The sequence below is a fragment of the Orbicella faveolata genome, unplaced genomic scaffold, assembly GCF_042242905.1.
Source record: "Orbicella faveolata isolate gen_17 unplaced genomic scaffold, um_ofav_v1 contig_12, whole genome shotgun sequence".
Lineage (NCBI taxonomy): Eukaryota > Metazoa > Cnidaria > Anthozoa > Scleractinia > Merulinidae > Orbicella > Orbicella faveolata.
In genome coordinates, this window is record NW_028301539.1 from 18,923,443 (window position 1) to 18,941,981 (window position 18,539).

The window sequence follows — 18,539 nt, forward strand, 5'->3', positions numbered from 1 at the left end:
TTCTCAGGCGACAGCAAGCGATAACAGGCTCACTTCAGGCCGAATGACAATCTTGTTCCCAGAGGGGCGTTGCCAGAGACCTCAGGAGCGCTTTCCATTTGACTGGAAAAACCGGTGAGAATTTTCCGGCGAATGGAACAGTACAATTTTTCCTCCAGAAAAATGGAACGGGGGCCGCTGTATATACCATTTGACAAAGATTGCTTTTTTTTCCTGCGAGAGCCTGGGTGCTAACAGCTTGAAACAACAAACATGCCTGCCGAATTTGCAGTGGTGTTTGAAGTTTTGTTGGAAGATACTTACGCATTTCACTTTATCAAAGAAGATGATGATGACTTGCCCATATTTTCTACGGCAGCATTAATTCTGAAGAATTTTGAATAGGTATCATGGGTATTTCGAACAAACATTCCATAGATGAATTTCAAAGTCACTTCCGTATGAAAAGGACTACTTTTGAAATCTTAGTGAGGAGGTAGTGGCCACGGGAGTGTTTCCCGTCGGAAACCCATTCCGTAGGCAAGTTTTAGATGCACGGAAACAAGTTTCAATCTTCTTATGGTGCATTATAAACCAGGAGACAACGCGGCTTATTGCCGATCGATTTAATGTTACATATAGCAGTGTTTCTTGAGTGGTTCGGCGCGTTATGGAAAGTGTACTGGCCTTAAGAAACCAATACATTAAGTGGCCAAATGGTAAGATTGCTTTTTCTCTAATCTCTCTTATCAAAAAAACTTTTCGCTTGTTCAAAATGATTCTTATCTCTTCTCAGAACGTAATGCAATTGATACTTTTTTTAATCCCATACCAGCTACCCAGTTGAGAGAAACAATGGAAAGTTTCAGAGCAGAAGGGGGATTCCCAGGGGTAGTGGGTGTAATAGATGGAAGCCTTGTAAAAATAAGAGCACCAATGGAAAATTCTGAATCATACATCTGTCAGAAAAAGTACCATGCCCTTCTGCTTCAGGTAGTTTCAGTTGTTTAATGTAGTAGCTGAACTGGTTGTGGGGCCTTATATTTATAGCCTATGATTATATTAAGGTTGTTTGTGATGACATGATGCTATTGGACGCTTTTATGGGTTGGCCTGGTTCTGTACATGATTCACCACAGGCAGCCCAAGCTCTCTCTATGAACCACACAAGCAACACAATTATTATATGGCATCGAATTATAAGGGTTTATATGGGATTTTCTACAAGATATCCATGGAGGTAGTTAATAGTGAAAATTCTCAATAAAAATGGCTTACCTTATTCCATACATGTGCTGTTTGCTCCTGGTGTGGTTATTTTACTGATTTAACTTGATTTAAGCGACTTTTTTGAATTCCAGTTTTCCCTTCATAAAGAGAGGACTTATCCTCTTCCATAAACACAATATAAAAGACATACACAATGAGAAAATTATATCACTCCTAGTGTAATATCCTTAACAGTAACTACATTAGTTGTTCCAGCAGTGACAAATGGTAGTGGATTACATTTAACAATAAAAATTACTCTCTGAGTGCACATTGGATATGAGATGGTAGATAGTAAGCAAGGCAGATGTAGTGCCAAATTTCTTGGAGTCATCTGATATCCAACAGGGGCAATGGGAATGATTGTTTTCTTCTGAAACAACCATAAAATATTGGTAGATATAACCTCGTTTAATTTGTTCAAAGAGACAGGAATATTAATTTATTTTTGTTGACTACGATGTCTGTCAAGCATGGCACCTATTTATGGCTGATGTCTAATGCCGTGTACCAGATTACATCCGGACCCCAGCCGGTGCTGTGGTCCAGGTTTCTAATCAATTAGGCCATCCCCCTTTTTTTGTTTAGTGTCGAATGGATTTCCTGATGTTGGGTTGGTCGGCCGAATTGGAAAAAAAAAAGAAACAAGAAGTCTCTGAATAGGAGGCCTGGTACCCTAACATCATTACTGTGGAGCCTGGAAACAACAAGACATGAACCCAAAATCAATATGGCGGAAAATATACTGTAAAAAATGTTCCTGCTGTTGTTCCTGTTTTTCTCTATGTTGTTACCATGCTCATTTTTCAGATTAAAAGGATTATTAAGAGTGAAAAATGGTTTAACTACATTGTTACTTTTTTTTTAAAATGCCAAAAATGTGTTGGTCAGACAACCCTAAATGGAGAAAACAGAGAGGATGGCCTTATTGTAGCTGGTATGGTTGCTTTTGTTCTGGGAATAGGTGCTTTGGGATTTGATGTATGGGCTGTGGCCATTCAGCTCTCCTGTTCCCAGTTTGTCCAACTCAGAGATCTCTTTAGCCTGGTGGTGGGCTCGTGGCTGGGTTGTGGGCAGTGGCCACTATGTGGGCGTTCTTACACTGTGGAGCTGAGGTTTCAGGGCGAGTGTTGGGTTTGTTTCCCTCAGCATGCAACTTCCCCTTGCAACAAATGTTGTTAATGTCTGGCCAGGCATGGCACTTAAATGGCTGATATCTAATGGCCACAAAGGCCAAAAGGCCCTTTTGGCCTGCCTCACGTCACTTATTTTAGAGCACGGAGAAATCCACTGCTAAACCAGACAAGGGTAAAATGCAAGAGTAATGCTAGATAAAGTAAACAAGAGCAGATTTTCACTTCCACTTTTTTTAGGAGTGCAATTTGATCCGACTCAATCTGGCCTGATCTGACTCTTATTGAATTAATAAATTCTTGTGATTTATATTGTTTTGCTTGTAATTTCCTGAAAGTATGCATCATCTGATGGTCGGGTCATTGTGATCTCTTGATTTTTCTGATGTTTGGCTTTAGTTGCATTTAATTTTTTGGGACTTCAGTACTTACAGCCCTTTATCATATTGTCGCACAGGTCAGGAACATCTCAGGAACATTTACATGGCTCTTTGTTGAAGCTTTAATCTGTTGTTACTTGCTTTATTTCATGGATAGAAATGATACTGACAACAGATGAATAGAAAGGCAGTCCACACAAGTCAGTTTCAGGAGATCCGTTCACTTGCTCCCATTAATGCAAGTAAGCTAGTAGCGAGACACTTGTACTATAACTCATACTTTAAATAAAATGTAAAGTACACAGAACACAAGCATTACACTTCAAGTACAGGGTCCGAAATTAACTTTCTTCGGCAGGCGCCAACTGGTGACTGAAATTTTTTTCGCAGTCACCATATGGAAAAATGTGGTCGCCAAAAAGTGTCAATAAAATTTTTCCTTCGCAGCGAAAAACAAACCAAAATTTTTGGTCACCACGGGCTTGCCGGCAAAATATTTGCATTCGATGTAATCAGATCAGGAATCAAACCAGTGCTGAAATAATCTTTTGACCACTTTGACAGATCTACATTTCCACTGTTTAACGCCCACAGAATATCTAAATCTTCATCTAATTTCTTTGCGGATGTTCCGTCTCCACTTTGTGATAAATTACGGAAAGATTTCAGAACATCTTTGGACACCACATCGCCTGAATAAATATTCATGGCGAAAGAACGCATGGGGCCTCCTTTGCTCCCGCAATACGTTATGTTATGGGAAACCGCTGAAAAAACATGGCGGCGAAGCTCCACACTGATTGCAGCTGTAAAACATGTGGTAGATTTATGATAACAGGAAAAGCGGTTTTATACTTCAAAAGCAGTGGCAAGGTAAAAAGGAAGTGACCAATTGGCGGGCGGCTTTGAATTTTATTTTAATCGATTTGGCTGAAAATCAAAGTTCTTGTTTGTGCAGTTATCGTAACATGAAATAGTTAATTCCCGCTGGCGACCAGTTGTAAAATTCTGGTCGCCAGTGCAAAATTTTTAGTCGCATTGGCGACCAGGAAAGCGCAATTTCGGACTCTGAAGTATCATTACGATTTAATTTGATCTTGCCTGATGCCCTGATGCCCTGGTGCCCTGATGCCCTGATCTGACCCATGTTGATATATACAGTGAAATATTGATCATGTCATACATAATATTAACAATTCATTTTTGTTATTTATAGCTGTTTGTTTATTCACAGAAAATACGCATTAGTTTTTACTTTTTAATCAGCTCATTGTGATCTTTAGATTTGTTTGTGTAACTAAAACCCATCACTTCAATGTTTTGACCTGTCATTTGTTGTGAAAATTAATTAAATCGTGAGCGACTTGTGTGAACTGAGGACTTGGACACAAAATAAAATGCTGAAAACAGCCTGTCACAAATGATTGAGTTTCCAAGGTCTACATGTGTCCACATAAAAAGAAGGAATAAACAGAGTGTCTTGAATCTGTACAACATGGTTGCCAAAAGCAATAGCACAAACTGCTGTCAATTCAATGTTTTATGTCTGACTTTCGTTAACAAAATTGATTAAACCATGAGTTTCCAGAGCTGCCCTTCACAGGAATCTTACATTAGGAATGCAAAGAAAGGGTTTCACACAGAACTTCTTACACAGGAATACAGTGAAGGCCCACATACACATGTACCTTGTGTCCACATGATCAAAGTCACATGGACATGGGACAGAAACTCTCTAAACATTATATAATACTTCAGTTTTTGATTCATATATTTAAACACCACCTCTGAAGGAGAACTCTCAGGAATGTTTAGGAAACTTAATATTTTACATGCTTCAAGACAAACCAAACAGCATGGCTGATAGCACCATTTCAATAACACTGCTCTTTACAAAGTTAGATTCCAACTTCTCACACTGTGAGAAAAAGAGGAAATTGAACATATTAAATATAAATAGTACTTAGCATTCTACAAGAGTTTTACATCTTCTTATCTGGTCTCCTTGTTTGTGTCACTTCCCTTGGCAATGCTTTCAAAGGATGAAACCTGTCACTGTCACCATCTTCCACTTCTTCCCCTCCTTCATCACACAGGTGCACCACAATGCTAGGTGCATCTTCAGCTGAGATGTGTAGCTGGTAAGGCTGTGAGGTGTCCAAGCTGGCTACTGCAGCAAGCAGATCATAGTTGATCACAGGGTGGGACTCTGTAGTTTGTTCCCAGCCAACAGGAGGAGAAGCAGGAGGGGATATCAAGAACTGCTTTGTTAGAGGTGGAGGTTTGAGATTAGAGTTGTTGTTAAGAGAGGAACGTCTCTGCAAAACAATACAACTTTACCAATAAGTCAATGTCAAGCATCTTGTGTTCCACATTTTCAATACCATAAATAACTGTTAGTAGATCTTTGATTTCATCATTACCTTTCTAAATGAAACCATACATCAATGTATTTAAAAACACCTTAAGTAAGGTCCTTTGTTATCGATTTTAATGCTGTTTTAATTGGCATAATATTGGCCTTCACTATTTGAATCTTTCCAAGAAGGGTAAGAAGATAATATTGTATACAAATATCATTTTTTTTAAATGAGGGGAAAAAAAGTTGCCAGAAGCAATTTGCACTCCTGGATGAGAGTTCAGCACTATCATAAAAGTGCCTTGTGTAAGTTAGAGCACATTGCAGTGTCACCAACCAGGGATTAATGAGGCACTATTGTCTGAGAGAGATTTCCAGGAGTTTTGGTTTAATCTGTGCTAAAATTATGCAAGTTGTCCCTAAAAGGCCATGGGTTGCATACAACCTGTAGCAGGTGAATTGCTTAAGGGAAAGCAAAGTAATTTACATAATTTATTGCATACTTATTGCATAATCTACCCCAAAAATTTCGCATAATTTACTGGGGTTTTTTTTATTGCACCCTTTCAGATGGCCCGACTTACATTGGCACTTGGGGAAATTGTTGGGGTAATTAACGCATTTTTGTGTTTGAATCAGTAGAATTCTACTTATTAACTTTTTTTAGGGTCAAGAAGGTAAAATTTGTGATCTCCCAGATTTCAACTTATTTCGGCTGGCATCTCTAATGTCTTTAGATCCAGAGCTTAACAATTACACTCCTGTGCAATAACGCTGAAAACAAAGATTGTTTTTCTATAGTCTAAAAAAAACCATGTGAAAAATCACCTGTACAAGAAAGACACCAAGTTCATAACCCAGGAATAGCTGCCCATGCAAATCTTTCTTAGCTTCTTTAGCATTCTCTTCCTTGTTAAATGTAACCCTTGCTCTGTGGAAAGTCCTCAAGTAGATGAAGCTTTTTTCATCACTTCCATAAGGAGAAAATAACTTTTCAAATAATTCCTGAAAGAGAAAAAAGGTCACAATATCATGATAATACCAGGGTTTTCAATTGGGAGTCAAAATTAATTAAATAATAAATATTATTACTTTTGTTTTGGTTTTGGTGTTACTATGGTTTGAGATAGAGCGGTTTTCAATTGAGTGTCCTAAAACAAAAACCGAAAGTAATCGCTCTAGCCAATCACAAAGGCCATTAACATTACAGTGAGCCAATGAAAACTTGAAGAAATTACATGTAGCTAACGCAAGCGCGGGAAAACGTGTGCGAACAAATTACCATTGGTTTTGGTTTTACTTCTGATTGGAAGAAAAATTGGCGTGAGGTTTTTAGGCCAATCCTGTAGCATAGTAAGTGCAAAACCAATTACTTTTTGACACTCAAATAAAAATCGCTCTAATTTGGCTGAGTAGTGTAACTGGTAAGTTATTGATTTGGTTTTGGTTTTACAGCACTCAAGTGAAAACTGCTCTATGATATTCAATCAGATTGATAAACATCAACCACAATGACATCAAGAACTAACAAGACTTTGTGAACAATGTATTTTTGCGATATGGGATTTTAACTCATGTACATTAGTCCTAACACAATTAAGTACAGTCTCAGTTTAAAAACTGAAGTCAGCAGTTCCTTTTCAAGTTTGCCATTTCTGTTTATTTAAGTGTCCAGGAATGAGTGATCTCAGGAATGAATGATCTGCTGAAATAGTGTGTGCATTGGATTGATTGATGGCAAGGTCGAGAGGAAAAGAAAAACCAGTATCGTGGTATTGTGTTTCTAAGACTACACTGCTCTCAGTGCTATGGATTACAATGCTGCTCATAATTCTATGCAGTGAAACAACACTTTAATTTATTTACCTTTGAAAGTCACACATGCATGTAGACAATTCTCTACGACTCTTTAGAATGCAACATTGCAAATTTGTATCTCATATGTAATAGCACTGATTTAGTTTGTACACACATTTCCACATCCAATTAATCACTTGGTTTTAATAAATAATTATTTCTGACTTCTAGTTCATTCTACTCAAATTTGCCCAATTTTCCTTATTTCTCCAACCATAAATGATAATATTCGCTTACATGTATGTAAAATGGTGAAACATTCTGCTTAAAAAAATCCTCTCTCTATCTGCTGTGATACTTGCTACCATAAATGGCAAAAAATGACCTAAAATTCTACTCAATCATCTGCCAGTGGAATTTATCGAAGGCAAAACGAGAAAATATTAGGGGGATGGGGAGAGTACTCATTGTAAGGACTTGTAACTGAAAGGGAATGTTTGGCATTTATACTCTAAGGAAAAGAAAGCTACTTTCTAACAAAGTCTGTCTCACTACATTAGGCTTATTATACAACCAGACTTAAATGTGCATGTCCTAATAAGCTTATTTAATTGATTTATATTCTTACGTTAACTCAAGGCTTAAAATGAACTTTAACTATGAGCATCCCTCACCACCCGCTTACCTACATTTTGACTATTATGTACGTGTTTATATATTAAATTTCACACTTCTTTGAGACCAGTCTTTGAAATGGAATCCAAGTTATTCGCAGTTCATGTTTTCGAAAGACGCATATTCCACGAAATACCACAGTTACTTTAGCCGGGAAAACGCAGCTCAATCGAAGAAATTTTGACCGGTTTTGTTTACCAAAAAGCCACCAACTTAAAACCATTAAGCAGCTTGAAAAGGGGAGCTCTAGCAACGACTGGACAAGGCACTGCTAATAAACTCTCTACATACCTTCGTATTTTCGTCGTCAAAAACATCATTTGGCAAATTAGTCACCGAAACACTCCACAATAGTTCCTCGTCACCTTCGCCATGGCTGTCTGGAGGACATGGTGTCTCTATGTTTTCTACATACGGCTTCATTCTGAAGACAACCAAATCACTTTCTACACAAAAACTCCAATGACGAAATATGAAGTCATACGCAGTATGAACTCATTAAATACGTTCTCCACATCGAAAGAATTTCGCAAATTTTACGCCATATATGTCTTCTGCTCTTGACAGCTACGATTGAGCAACTGGGCGCGCATGGCTCGCTGGGATTGTTCAGCAAATGAGGGTTCAGACGCGACGTGAACAAACAGGAATTTTTTTGTTAATAGCGTTTTAATATCATTAATAGAGGTCATTCATTCCTGGTTAACTGCTTTCTTGAAATAAACTGATTGCTATACAATAAATAATGCATAATTTCAAGTGCAAAATTTATCCTTTCCAAAGATAAAGTCCATCAAGCGTGGCTGCATATTTCACAACAATTCTTTTAGAGAAGATTGCGTGATATCATAACATTGTAAAATAGTTTCCAATTAACAAATCGAATGTGGTTTAGCGTGGTCTGTACTCTATCGACAACGAGTACGCGTCATTACTCTTTTCCCAAACATTTTTTAACCGCGCGGCCATGGGCCGAGCGCGGTTCATGTTCTACCCTTGGTTTATTATTTTTTTTTTTTTTTAACCGCGCGGCCATGGGCCGAGCGCGGTTCATGGTTTACCCGTGGTTTTTTAACCGCGCGGCCATGGGCCGAGCGCGGTTCATGGTTGTAGCGTTGCACTTTCGTCCTGCGTGGCAGACATGTCTGACACCTTTTGACCAATTGTATGTGTTGTTGTTTCTTCCAATGAAAATGCGTTGTGACCGTGTCCTCTGAGGTTATTTTACTAGGGGACGGGACGGTGTTTGCCAGGTGAAAGCTCGAAACCTATCGATTGTGACTTTTATCGTGAGGGTGTTTTACCGGATCTTTCTGCAGGTTCCGAAACACATTTACAGCTGCCTTTGAAGCTTGATATTGTCGGTAAGAAGCTTTGTGAAGTGTAGCGTATTGTATTATGTTGTTTGTAGTAATGGAGTGAGTAATTTCAAATGGTTCAAGTTTACGAAGCCATTTCGACATGTTCATCAGCAATCTAAGTATTGTTGATCGTGTTGCTTTCAAGCGGCACGAACTAAGCTGGTATTAGTTTGTATAGTCCACGCTGTTGTGTTTTGCATTTTGCAATTAAGATCTGCCTCCGTCAAGGGTATAAAGAAACACTGTCATGCCGACAGAGCAAATTTTCACTCAACTTATTACCACCTTCGCCACATGGCACTATCGCCAAATGGCACCAAATATATATACAGCTTAGTTGGATAGAAAATGCTATAGAGCAAAGCAAAAACAGTAGTTTCGAAATAAAGTGCAGGATTGCAAGGATTGAAATTGGTCACAGTTCAAGAAATTTGAGTTTAGTTCAGGATGTCAAGAAATCGAGTTTACCATTCTTATGATAGTTCGAACTTTCGAGCCTTTATTTTGTGTGATATTTCTTTCCTTCTATCAGTATTGGGAATGATTTCTACCGATTTTAAAGTAAGCTTAACGTAATCTCCTGGGCACAATCATGAAAACAAATGTACAATACATTTCCCTGAATGTTCGCTGCCAAGCACAGTCTCTAAAAATAAATTAAAATAGGTCACCATGCTTGCAAAAGAGATATGATGTACCAGTCTTACCCTATTTTGCCAGGTCTTATAAATAGTACTATTCATGTATTTTATCACTCCACATTACATTTTGCGGTGGCTGGAAGGTACAGTTTTTTTTTTTTTATGAACTTTGATGGGCATACATGACATTTTGAGCACAAGGAACAACATAATAAACAACTTAGGCAAAAGAATCTAAATAATCCAAATGACATACAATCAAAGCATTCCTCAAGTTGTTGGATTTTAAGGTCTTAATTTATGTCCACGATTGATCATTTTGTTTTTGATGCTATTAAGTCTGCATACGAGCCAAGTGGCCCACCAGGCCGGAGCTTATCCCGGTTTCTGTAGCATGAAGCGACTAGGAGTATTTCTACTCCCCCCTGGATGGGATGCTAGTCCATTGCAGGGTTACCCCCAGCATTAAGTTCGCTGGTACCCATTTATACACCTGGGTGGAGAGAGGCACTGTGAGAGTAAAGTGTCTTGCCCAAGAACACAACACAATGTCCCCGGCCTGGGCTCGAACCCTAACCGCTCGATCCGGAGATGAGCACACTAACCATGAGGCCACTGCACCTCCCACTTGATGCTATTGAATAAGTGTAAAATTCTGCACTTGAAGGGTTCGCAATATAGTGCTAAGGAATCACCAGTAAAGGTCAGGGTTGTTTGTCCTTCTTTTCTTCTTTTCCTCTTTTGTTGACTGGCTACCTTTAAGCTGTTTGTTATGAAGCAATGTTTTGTAGACACGCAGTGTATATAGTCATCATGTGAGGCTGCTTCAAGAAGTGCTCGCCTAGGGTTCCTTTTCTATGTGGCTGGTCCAATTAGTACATAATAGGGATACATGCCAATGCCTTGTCATGTCTTCATTAGGTGACATTGCCATTATCTCTTTGTGTCAGCTCTTGTGTGAGGAATATTGCCTTTCTTGTTATCTTCTGGAGAATTTATTCATGTTTTTGGATACTTGGGTTTTTTTGTTTTTTTTTAATGTAAAAACAATTAAAGAAGGGGAAAACGGTTTGTTTATCTACTTGTATTTTTGTTCCCAATGATGTCTTTTATCACTTGGTAAATATGATGTAGTTTTCACCAGCTAAACTTTGCCACTAGAGATTCAGTGTGTTCTGTTTTGGTTTCACTGTCAGTTGAAATACCGGTAGACTCTAAAAACCTAGGTCTTGATAAGATAGTCATACTCTTGCAGTTGTTTCTGATTGAAATTTGTTTTCTTTTAAATTTCCCTTTTCTGAGGAACGGCTTTTAATCTTCAAGGCTGTATGTTTTTTTAAAACAGTCAGTCTAACGTAAAATATAATTGCATTTGTGTGATTTTGTGTTTATTAACAATGCTTTGAATTTCTATTTTGCAGTAATGGATGATCATCATGGGTTGGATGAGGGAAAACATACACAAACCGCAGAAAGTCTTCGTAGAGAAGGGACTAGGGATGGTGAGCATCAGCTGTTACTATGATATGTATCAGTTGCCATGTGTTGATAACTTTTTTAGAGTTGTGTCTTGCCAAAATAATTCATTTTTTTGTTACCTGTACGTAAATGGGTCTTAATTGTAATGGCAGCACTTTCTCAAGAATTTTAGGGCTTATGTCCTAACTTATATTATGCTTCAATATCTGGTTAGCTTATGAGTTTTTTCTTGTACACTAAGTACTACAGCAATACTAAGAAGAACATTGCAAACCAAATGTGTTAGAGAAGGCCAACTTATAGTTTTGGCTATTATTTTTCAAAACACATCTTCTTCGAACCTGGATAAATTAGCCAGTTTCTAATTTTAATTCCTTTTCATCCCTGCTATGAAGGCTTAAAATTTAGCACAGAGAGTGTTTAGTAGATGGAGTTTCAAAATCTTAAGGAAGAAGTGATTGTACAGTACCACTTTAATGCATAGCTTAATATCCTTGTGTATCCATTAAACTAGTCAACAACCCATTGTCCCCACTAGAAAAAAGTAATGTTTTTAAAATTGATATAAAATAAAATTCTCAACTTACCAGTAGTTTGGGAGGTTCTGTGGTATATTATAATTTATAGGTCAAGGTATAGATGTATGGCAGTGATACAAGCAATTTTTGCTGCATGTTCACAGAAGATATTTGCATATCATATGTAGCTAGCTACTTAAGCATTTGTTGCGTGCACATATTTTTTCTATTCTTTGTTGTGACTCTTATTTAACACCCCAGAAGCTGTGGACAAGACAGCTAGTAGCAAGTTGAGCTTTCTCTGTTAGCAAATAACAACCTTAACTTTTGAAGTGCCATTTACAAAGTAACCAACAGCACTTAAATGACAAAACTGGTAAACCATACATGTACAATTGCCCCTACTGTATTCTACATGTATACTTACAGCCTGCAAAGCACTCACTTTCTTTCCTGCGATGGTTTGGGGCACAGCAAACATAAATGAATTAAGAGAGGTTGAGGAGTTGAGGAGGCAGAGTAAAGAAACTTTTGGATGCCGCAAAGCTCTTAGAATGAGCTTGACGGCTATTAATGCTTTCTTGCTAATTTGCCCTTTGGGTAACTATAGTTCTGTTTTTTTGGTTCCCCATGTGTCTTTTTAGTTGCATACCTAGTAGACTTTAATTGCCCATTAGCACTCATGAGAAAATTTCAACTTGCAGAAATGCTCAACTTTTTTATAAACTTGCCTTCTTGTTTTGGTGTTGCAACAGTGATCCATTGGGTGATTACTCAGTCATAGAGCACATCCCTCACAAGATTTTAAACATCCACGAACTGTGCCTACACATTTTGATGAGACTCCACTTTTCTGACAAATAGACCCAGTGAAGCACTTTCACTGGTCAAATATGATGAACCAATTGTCATGAATGAAAACATAATTCATGCCCTGAAGCACATTATTATCATTAATATTATTGTTATTATTTTTGTTGTCATCGTTGTTGTTGTTTTTAATATTGCTTTTTTTATTTATTGTTATTGTTATTATTAATAATTGTCTTTTTAACCATACATTAAGGAACTGCAAAAAGATGGCTCAGCCTGTACCTGTAGTACCCATTTTGTATTTGTAATCATAGAGTAATAAAACTGCTTCTCTGCCTCACCAGAGATCAGTCGGGGAGTAGCTTACAATCCTGACAACAGTGCTCCATTTCTTTTTGAGTCACAACAGTAAAACTTGTAGCCAAAATATTGCAGTACCATGCAATTTGTGTGGAAAGACTTTGACACAAAAGTTATTTCCAAATACTGTTGCAAAATGCATCTTTGAAAATTCAAGGAGGTTATAGTGTTTTGAGAACTAGGGATTAATGCTTTTTATGGTTCGCACGATCACTAATCAACCAGCCACTTTGATTTAGCAAGCTTTGGAGCAAGCTTCTCACAAAATTTGGGTTCATGGCTTGTTTCGGAAATGAGAGTCAATATGTAGAAACTTTCAGTAAATGTTAGAGTTGAGTTTACATGTCTTTGACTTAATACTTCCGAACTTCTGCTCAAATGATTTCCCCGAAACTTGGGCATGGTTTGTATTAAGTCAAAATAAGCTGGTTCCAGAAATTGAGTTAAAGTATGCCAGCAAAATTTTTTTTACTGGTAGTGTTGTTGTCCAAAAAATGGGGTCCAGTCAAACACCAGTAAGAATAAAAATATTATCCCCAGTAAATGATATTAAGTAACATTATCACCGAGTGAAAGACAAAATATTTCCCAAAATTTCTTAACCAACGCTTCGAAGCCCCAAAATTTATGTTGCAAACGTTGACAGGGGTGAGTGTGTCCAGAATAACTGCAGAGCCACCTTAATAATGATGAAATGGAATCAATAGAATAACCATGATAAGAATGGTGTTAGCCTTTTGATACAATAACAAACAGTGGGGCTTGACTTTTCAAAATTACAGAAAAACTCAAATTGCATCCAGGGCCACCAGGTCATAATTTTCAAGCAACATACATTTAAATAGAAAGGAATTGTTAGCTAAATTAACTTTAACATTTCTCTGAAAAGAACATCCAGTGACATTTATAGGAATCACACTGGACAGAATGTCTTGTTTTCTAGTCATGAACGTTGACTTCGCAAGATGGCTTGGGTTAGAGCCTTGTTGCACCAGGCTTCTCGTACATGTGAAATAGACTCTCCCTTTCAGAAACAAAGAACAATGATTAAAACGTTCCTGTTAGGGAATGGCTTTCCTAAATCTGTGGCTTCTAATCTTGTGAGGTGTTTCAGACACAGTAGCTCGGAACCTAGAACATCTTATCCCAATAACAACAAGACTATAAGTTTAAGGATTTTAAATTCTAATGTGGGGTTTGGGACTGGCACTAGTTTTGCTAGCCTAATGATATAATTTTGAAAGCAGATGGGAGCTCCTCTGGGAGCCTGTCCAAGAATCCCCATCAATGTCCTAGACCAAAAATAACATGTACTTTATTACTTCATCTCATACTGGAAGTAAGTGATGTCTGAACAGTTCATTGAAGTACCTTGAAACCAGAACCAGAGTATTAACAATATTACAAACAACACAACAAAGAAAGTACAGGATGCAAAACAGAGCACAGTGATGCATACCCAAATGCAAGTTAATTTTGAAACCAAATTGAAAATTGCTATGTAGAATGAGACGGGTAACTGCAATCACAACTGGTGGTTTGCTATTTGCATGAAAAATTAGCAGACATTAAGTTGAAGGAAGTGAGTTTATAGAGAAATCCATTTGCATCATATTAATCAAAAACTGTTTTTCTTATTTAGGTATAGAAATACAGTATGTTAAAAAGTGGTTTCTTAGAAATCGATTTTGAAATAAAAACTAGCGCTAAAAAGTCACGACGTTTCGACCTCTCCGAGATCATTTTCAAGTGAGTGAAATTTTCTAAATTAGCATATAGCCATAAATATGTTAAAAACAAGTTATAATAGATAAAAATGTGGCGAACGCTAAAATGTGACAAAATGTGAAAAAGTGTTAAAAATATACAATGGAAAAATAAAATAATCTTAGCAAGAATTGCTCTAAACAAATAATTTGGCACGAATTGAATCGCACTGTTTGTTTAGCGTTGGTTTCAGTTCTTTGATAAAAAAAAAAACATTTCAAAAATAAGACAGTAAAATTTGTTCTGACACTTTCTTAAGATTCGAAAACTCTGTGCGATGTCTTCTGGCTCCATATCGTGCTGCTCTCTGAGGTGGTTTCCGATTGCCGATCCTTTGTGTTCTACAATTCGTTGGTGTAGGTGTCGGCACGTGTAATCGACATAGCCTGCATCACACCATAGTTGGTAGTATGATCACACAGGCCACACTGCAATGAATACACCACGCATTGTTGACTTACAAGAGACTGCTTGTCTTCCCTGACCTTAATTTCATCCTTGATCTTTCTACTTGTGTAAACTGGGCTAATATCTGCGTTAATCTTCTGACTGAGGTCAGCCAGCTGTTTACGTATTCTACGTTTGCAGATTTCTGGTCCTTGTAGGGCAACACGCTTCTGACTGGGGCTTCTCTTTTATCAGCCACTCGGGTATGTGGGTAAAGGTAAAGAATCCGATCCCACCGATGCGTCGGCCGACACATCACCGACGCGTTGGTCGACACACCACCGACACATGGTTGACTGCACAAGGTCGTCAGGAGAGCGCAGTCGGGAGAAGATCTCTTTAAGGCGTTCACATTCCTCATGACAAAACTTCCACTTTCAAATACAGTATGCATATTTATAATTTAAATTATAATAATATTACTGTTGTACTTTAGATTATAATTCCAAAGCTCTTTTTAAAGACTGATTTCAGTTTCATTATGTAGTTTGGTGCTTTGGGCCCAAAACAGCAGCCTGAAAACGGTCCTTGTAAGTTGGCAAGCCCTTAAATAGCCAGGAAGTTTCAAGAAATGGTCCCTAAAGAAGCAAAGGGCCGACTTCAGACACAACTTAAAGCTAGTTTCAATTAGTCCAGCAAATTTATTTGACTTTCCGTAGGAGGAAGGTAAATTCCTAAAGGTAAACATGAAACGAATTACTACAAATAACTAACCGAAGACGGCAGAAAACTAAGAGGAAAATACAAACAGACGATAAACTAAACGGCTTACCAAAATGCTGGCAACGGAGTTCAGGGAACCAAGAAGATACAAGTGTACCAGACGATAAACTAGCACTAAATGAACATGAAAGGATAACACAGATATATACGCAACGAAATTTACATACGACGCGAGAAAAAAAGCATGCAGAATGTGAAAAAAACATTAACATACGGAACAAAAAAGGACACAAAGAAAACACGAAATAGCCGTAACAGGCCCCTTCACAGAAAGTGTCAGTTTTCCACAATACTGTTGTGTCTATTAATGAAGTAAATCCCTCTCCATATTTTTAATAGCCTGGCCAAACCATACCTGGAAGCATTAGATAATATGATCGATGAGGAGGAGGGGGAGTTAGAAGAAGACGAAGAAGAAGAAGAAGAAGAAGGACAAGAGGATCAAGAAGAACAAGAGGAAGGGCAAGAAGAACAAGACGATGATGAAGACCTCTACAGAAAGTTAATAGAGGATGAGTTTATTGACAGTGATGTAGAATAATCTGTATTTTGTAGATTCAGTTTTTAAATTTTTATCGATATTTCTTTCACAGATGTATTAATAAGTAGTAATTAAGTAAATAGAGGATGAGTCTGAAATTGTTTTGATTGTTGTACATTTACAACAGCTTATTCAAATTAGCCCAAGCTCAAAGGCTGAAGAAAATATGTCATTACTTTTTTTTTACTAAATGAACCACAAATCACTGTGTTGTCGGTGAATAGTTTGTTGGATCTAGATTTAAGGGACAAAAGCGTGACAGAGCTTTTCATCTTTGCAATAAGAACCTAGTCACAGTCGTGCATGACTAACTGTGGCCACCTTCCTTGGTTTAAATAAGCTAATCAAAATGCATGAACTAGGTATGGTGAAAATATCAAGCATCATGTAACCTGTTGGTCAGTCGACAACTCCTCCTCTCACATTTCTTTTCATAATTTTGGATTTGCCAGGTTTGAATGGAAGCCATAAGAAAGTTGTTGAAAACATGTCAAAAAATGATGAAAAAAAATTAGTTTGGTGGCCTGTGTTAGAAGTGCACCACTGTAAATACAATGATAAGTATTATATTAGTATGTCCAAAAGGCATTTACCTGTCAAAAATAGAATTTCTCAAACTAATTCTAACTTTGGTTTTTTTTGCCTTTGTAACAATACAAATCTCAAGATTATAGTGGTTTTACAACACAGGCTAAAAACAGGCCCTAAAATATAATTTTCGAAAATGGATAAAGCAACGGTTTGTATCATCCGTGAGCATCGCAGGTAATTCAAGCCAATTAATTCAAGGTCACAAGTCAGATTGTTTTGGTTCGCCCGTGTGTAGAAAGATCTACATGTATAAGATTCTGGTTGATAGTGATAATGGTAATTATACCTGCTCATGAAAACACCAGTTGTGTAAAGTCCAGTCTAGCCATAAATAATGAAAAAAAGATTTGTAATCTTCTTTGTCATAACTGAATTATGTTATTGAACTAGTATGAGGTCCGTGTTGGTGAAACATTGGTCGAGTTCTTCACCTTGCAATGTTATGGCGATATCCATAGACTTGTAAAAAAAAAGAGATACCCATGTCAGTATCCGACGTAAGTTTCATTCCTTGTTCAATGCTAAATTCCTGAGTGGTATGCTTACAAACGAGGACTAACAATAGAGCTATAAATCAATGAACATAATAAATCCCTCTAAGATTCTCCAACCGAAACAAGTGATAGGTTGTTGAGGTATCACTAATTTTCAACTTTCTGCTTTCATTTCATCGTTTCTCCCGGTTAATAACAGGCACCCGTTGTAGCTAGTTCCAGCCGATCCCAGGAATGCAAATCTCATTAGCAGTCAGTGCTCTGTCTGATAACCATAACGAGTACTTTTAAGGGTATCAAGTCGTATATCGGAGATTCGGTGATATTTCTTTCTAAGAACAAAAACTGAAATAGTGTTCAACACAACCTGCCTCAGCACGTTTGCGAAAGTCTATTGGTTCCCTTCACAGGTTTCTTTAAGAGCACTCGGCTAACCTCCAGGTACGATTTCCGTACAGCTCCATACATTAATTATGTATGCAACTATGTCAAACTATCACGTTATACTCAAACAGCAATCGTGAAAAGAACGAGTCAGTCAAAAAAATGCATGCACAATTAATGTAAGGGGTGGTGCGAAAATCTTGCCAACCTCCCTGTCAAAATAAGAGAGCGCTCCTCTACCAGCTTTGTCCGCATAGTATAACTTCCACTGACAGAATCGCTATGATAACGATGACAACCACAAAGCGTTTTGTGGTGTATTGGATAGGCCACAAAGCGCTTTATGGTGTTTTGAATAGGCCACAAAGCGCTTTGTGGTGTGAAAAATTGGAAAAACCAAATTATTTCAGAAAATAGCTGTGAGATATTTGCGAGTCAACGAGCCATCCAGTTTTCAATGTTAAATCCCAAAATAAAACACCACATAGCGCTCTGTGGTGTTTTGAATGGGCCACAAAGCGCTCTGTGGTGTTTTGAATAGGTCACAAAGTGCTCTGTGGTTTTTCGACTACTACTGCTGTTTTGTAAAGCAAAGCGAACTAGGAACAGTTAGAAAGCACTCCGGCCATAAAATCTACTCGACAAGAAACTTTCTGTAATAAATGTTCGATGCTACAGGAGACGGCTTACCCAAAAAGGTTCAGTCAGTCAGCCTCAACAAACCTATACTGAGAAGAGGGCTTTCGCGAACCGGATTTCGTGTGAGTGACAAGATTGGGAATAGAGAAATATTGCGCAGATTGAGTGGTAGTTTTACAGCACCGAAAC

At 37.7% G+C, this 18,539-nt stretch overlaps 1 protein-coding gene and 1 pseudogene across 2 annotated transcripts; one reads left to right on the plus strand and one right to left on the minus strand.

Moving 5' to 3' along the window:
- The first annotated feature begins 237 nt into the window (after nucleotides 1-237).
- On the plus strand, nucleotides 238-17,201 carry LOC149116971 (uncharacterized; annotated as a pseudogene). Its single transcript, XR_016204407.1, has 6 exons — nucleotides 238-698; nucleotides 815-972; nucleotides 1,047-1,118; nucleotides 2,140-2,382; nucleotides 8,824-8,956; nucleotides 11,016-17,201. The product of XR_016204407.1 is annotated as an uncharacterized LOC149116971 (transcript).
- On the minus strand, nucleotides 2,860-8,184 carry LOC110059674 (calcipressin-1-like). The gene is made up of 3 exons (XM_020766400.2): nucleotides 7,884-8,184; nucleotides 5,949-6,125; nucleotides 2,860-5,079 (listed from the first exon to the last, which is right to left on the minus strand). Exons 1-3 carry the CDS (start codon nucleotides 8,013-8,015, stop codon nucleotides 4,744-4,746), a joined length of 645 nt encoding a protein of 214 aa, XP_020622059.2. The 5' UTR covers nucleotides 8,016-8,184; the 3' UTR covers nucleotides 2,860-4,743.
- Nucleotides 17,202-18,539: the final 1,338 nt, after the last annotated feature.

Coding starts and splice junctions, on each gene's coding strand:
- LOC110059674 (XM_020766400.2), bottom strand. CDS start 8,015: ATGAAGCCGTATGTAGAAAACATAGAGACACCATGTCCTCCAGACAGC. Junction 6,126..7,883: donor TTGACGACGAAAATACGAAG/GTATGTAGAGAG, acceptor TTTCTCTTTCAG/GAATTATTTGAAAAGTTATT. Junction 5,080..5,948: donor TTGGTGTCTTTCTTGTACAG/GTGATTTTTCAC, acceptor ATTGTTTTGCAG/AGACGTTCCTCTCTTAACAA.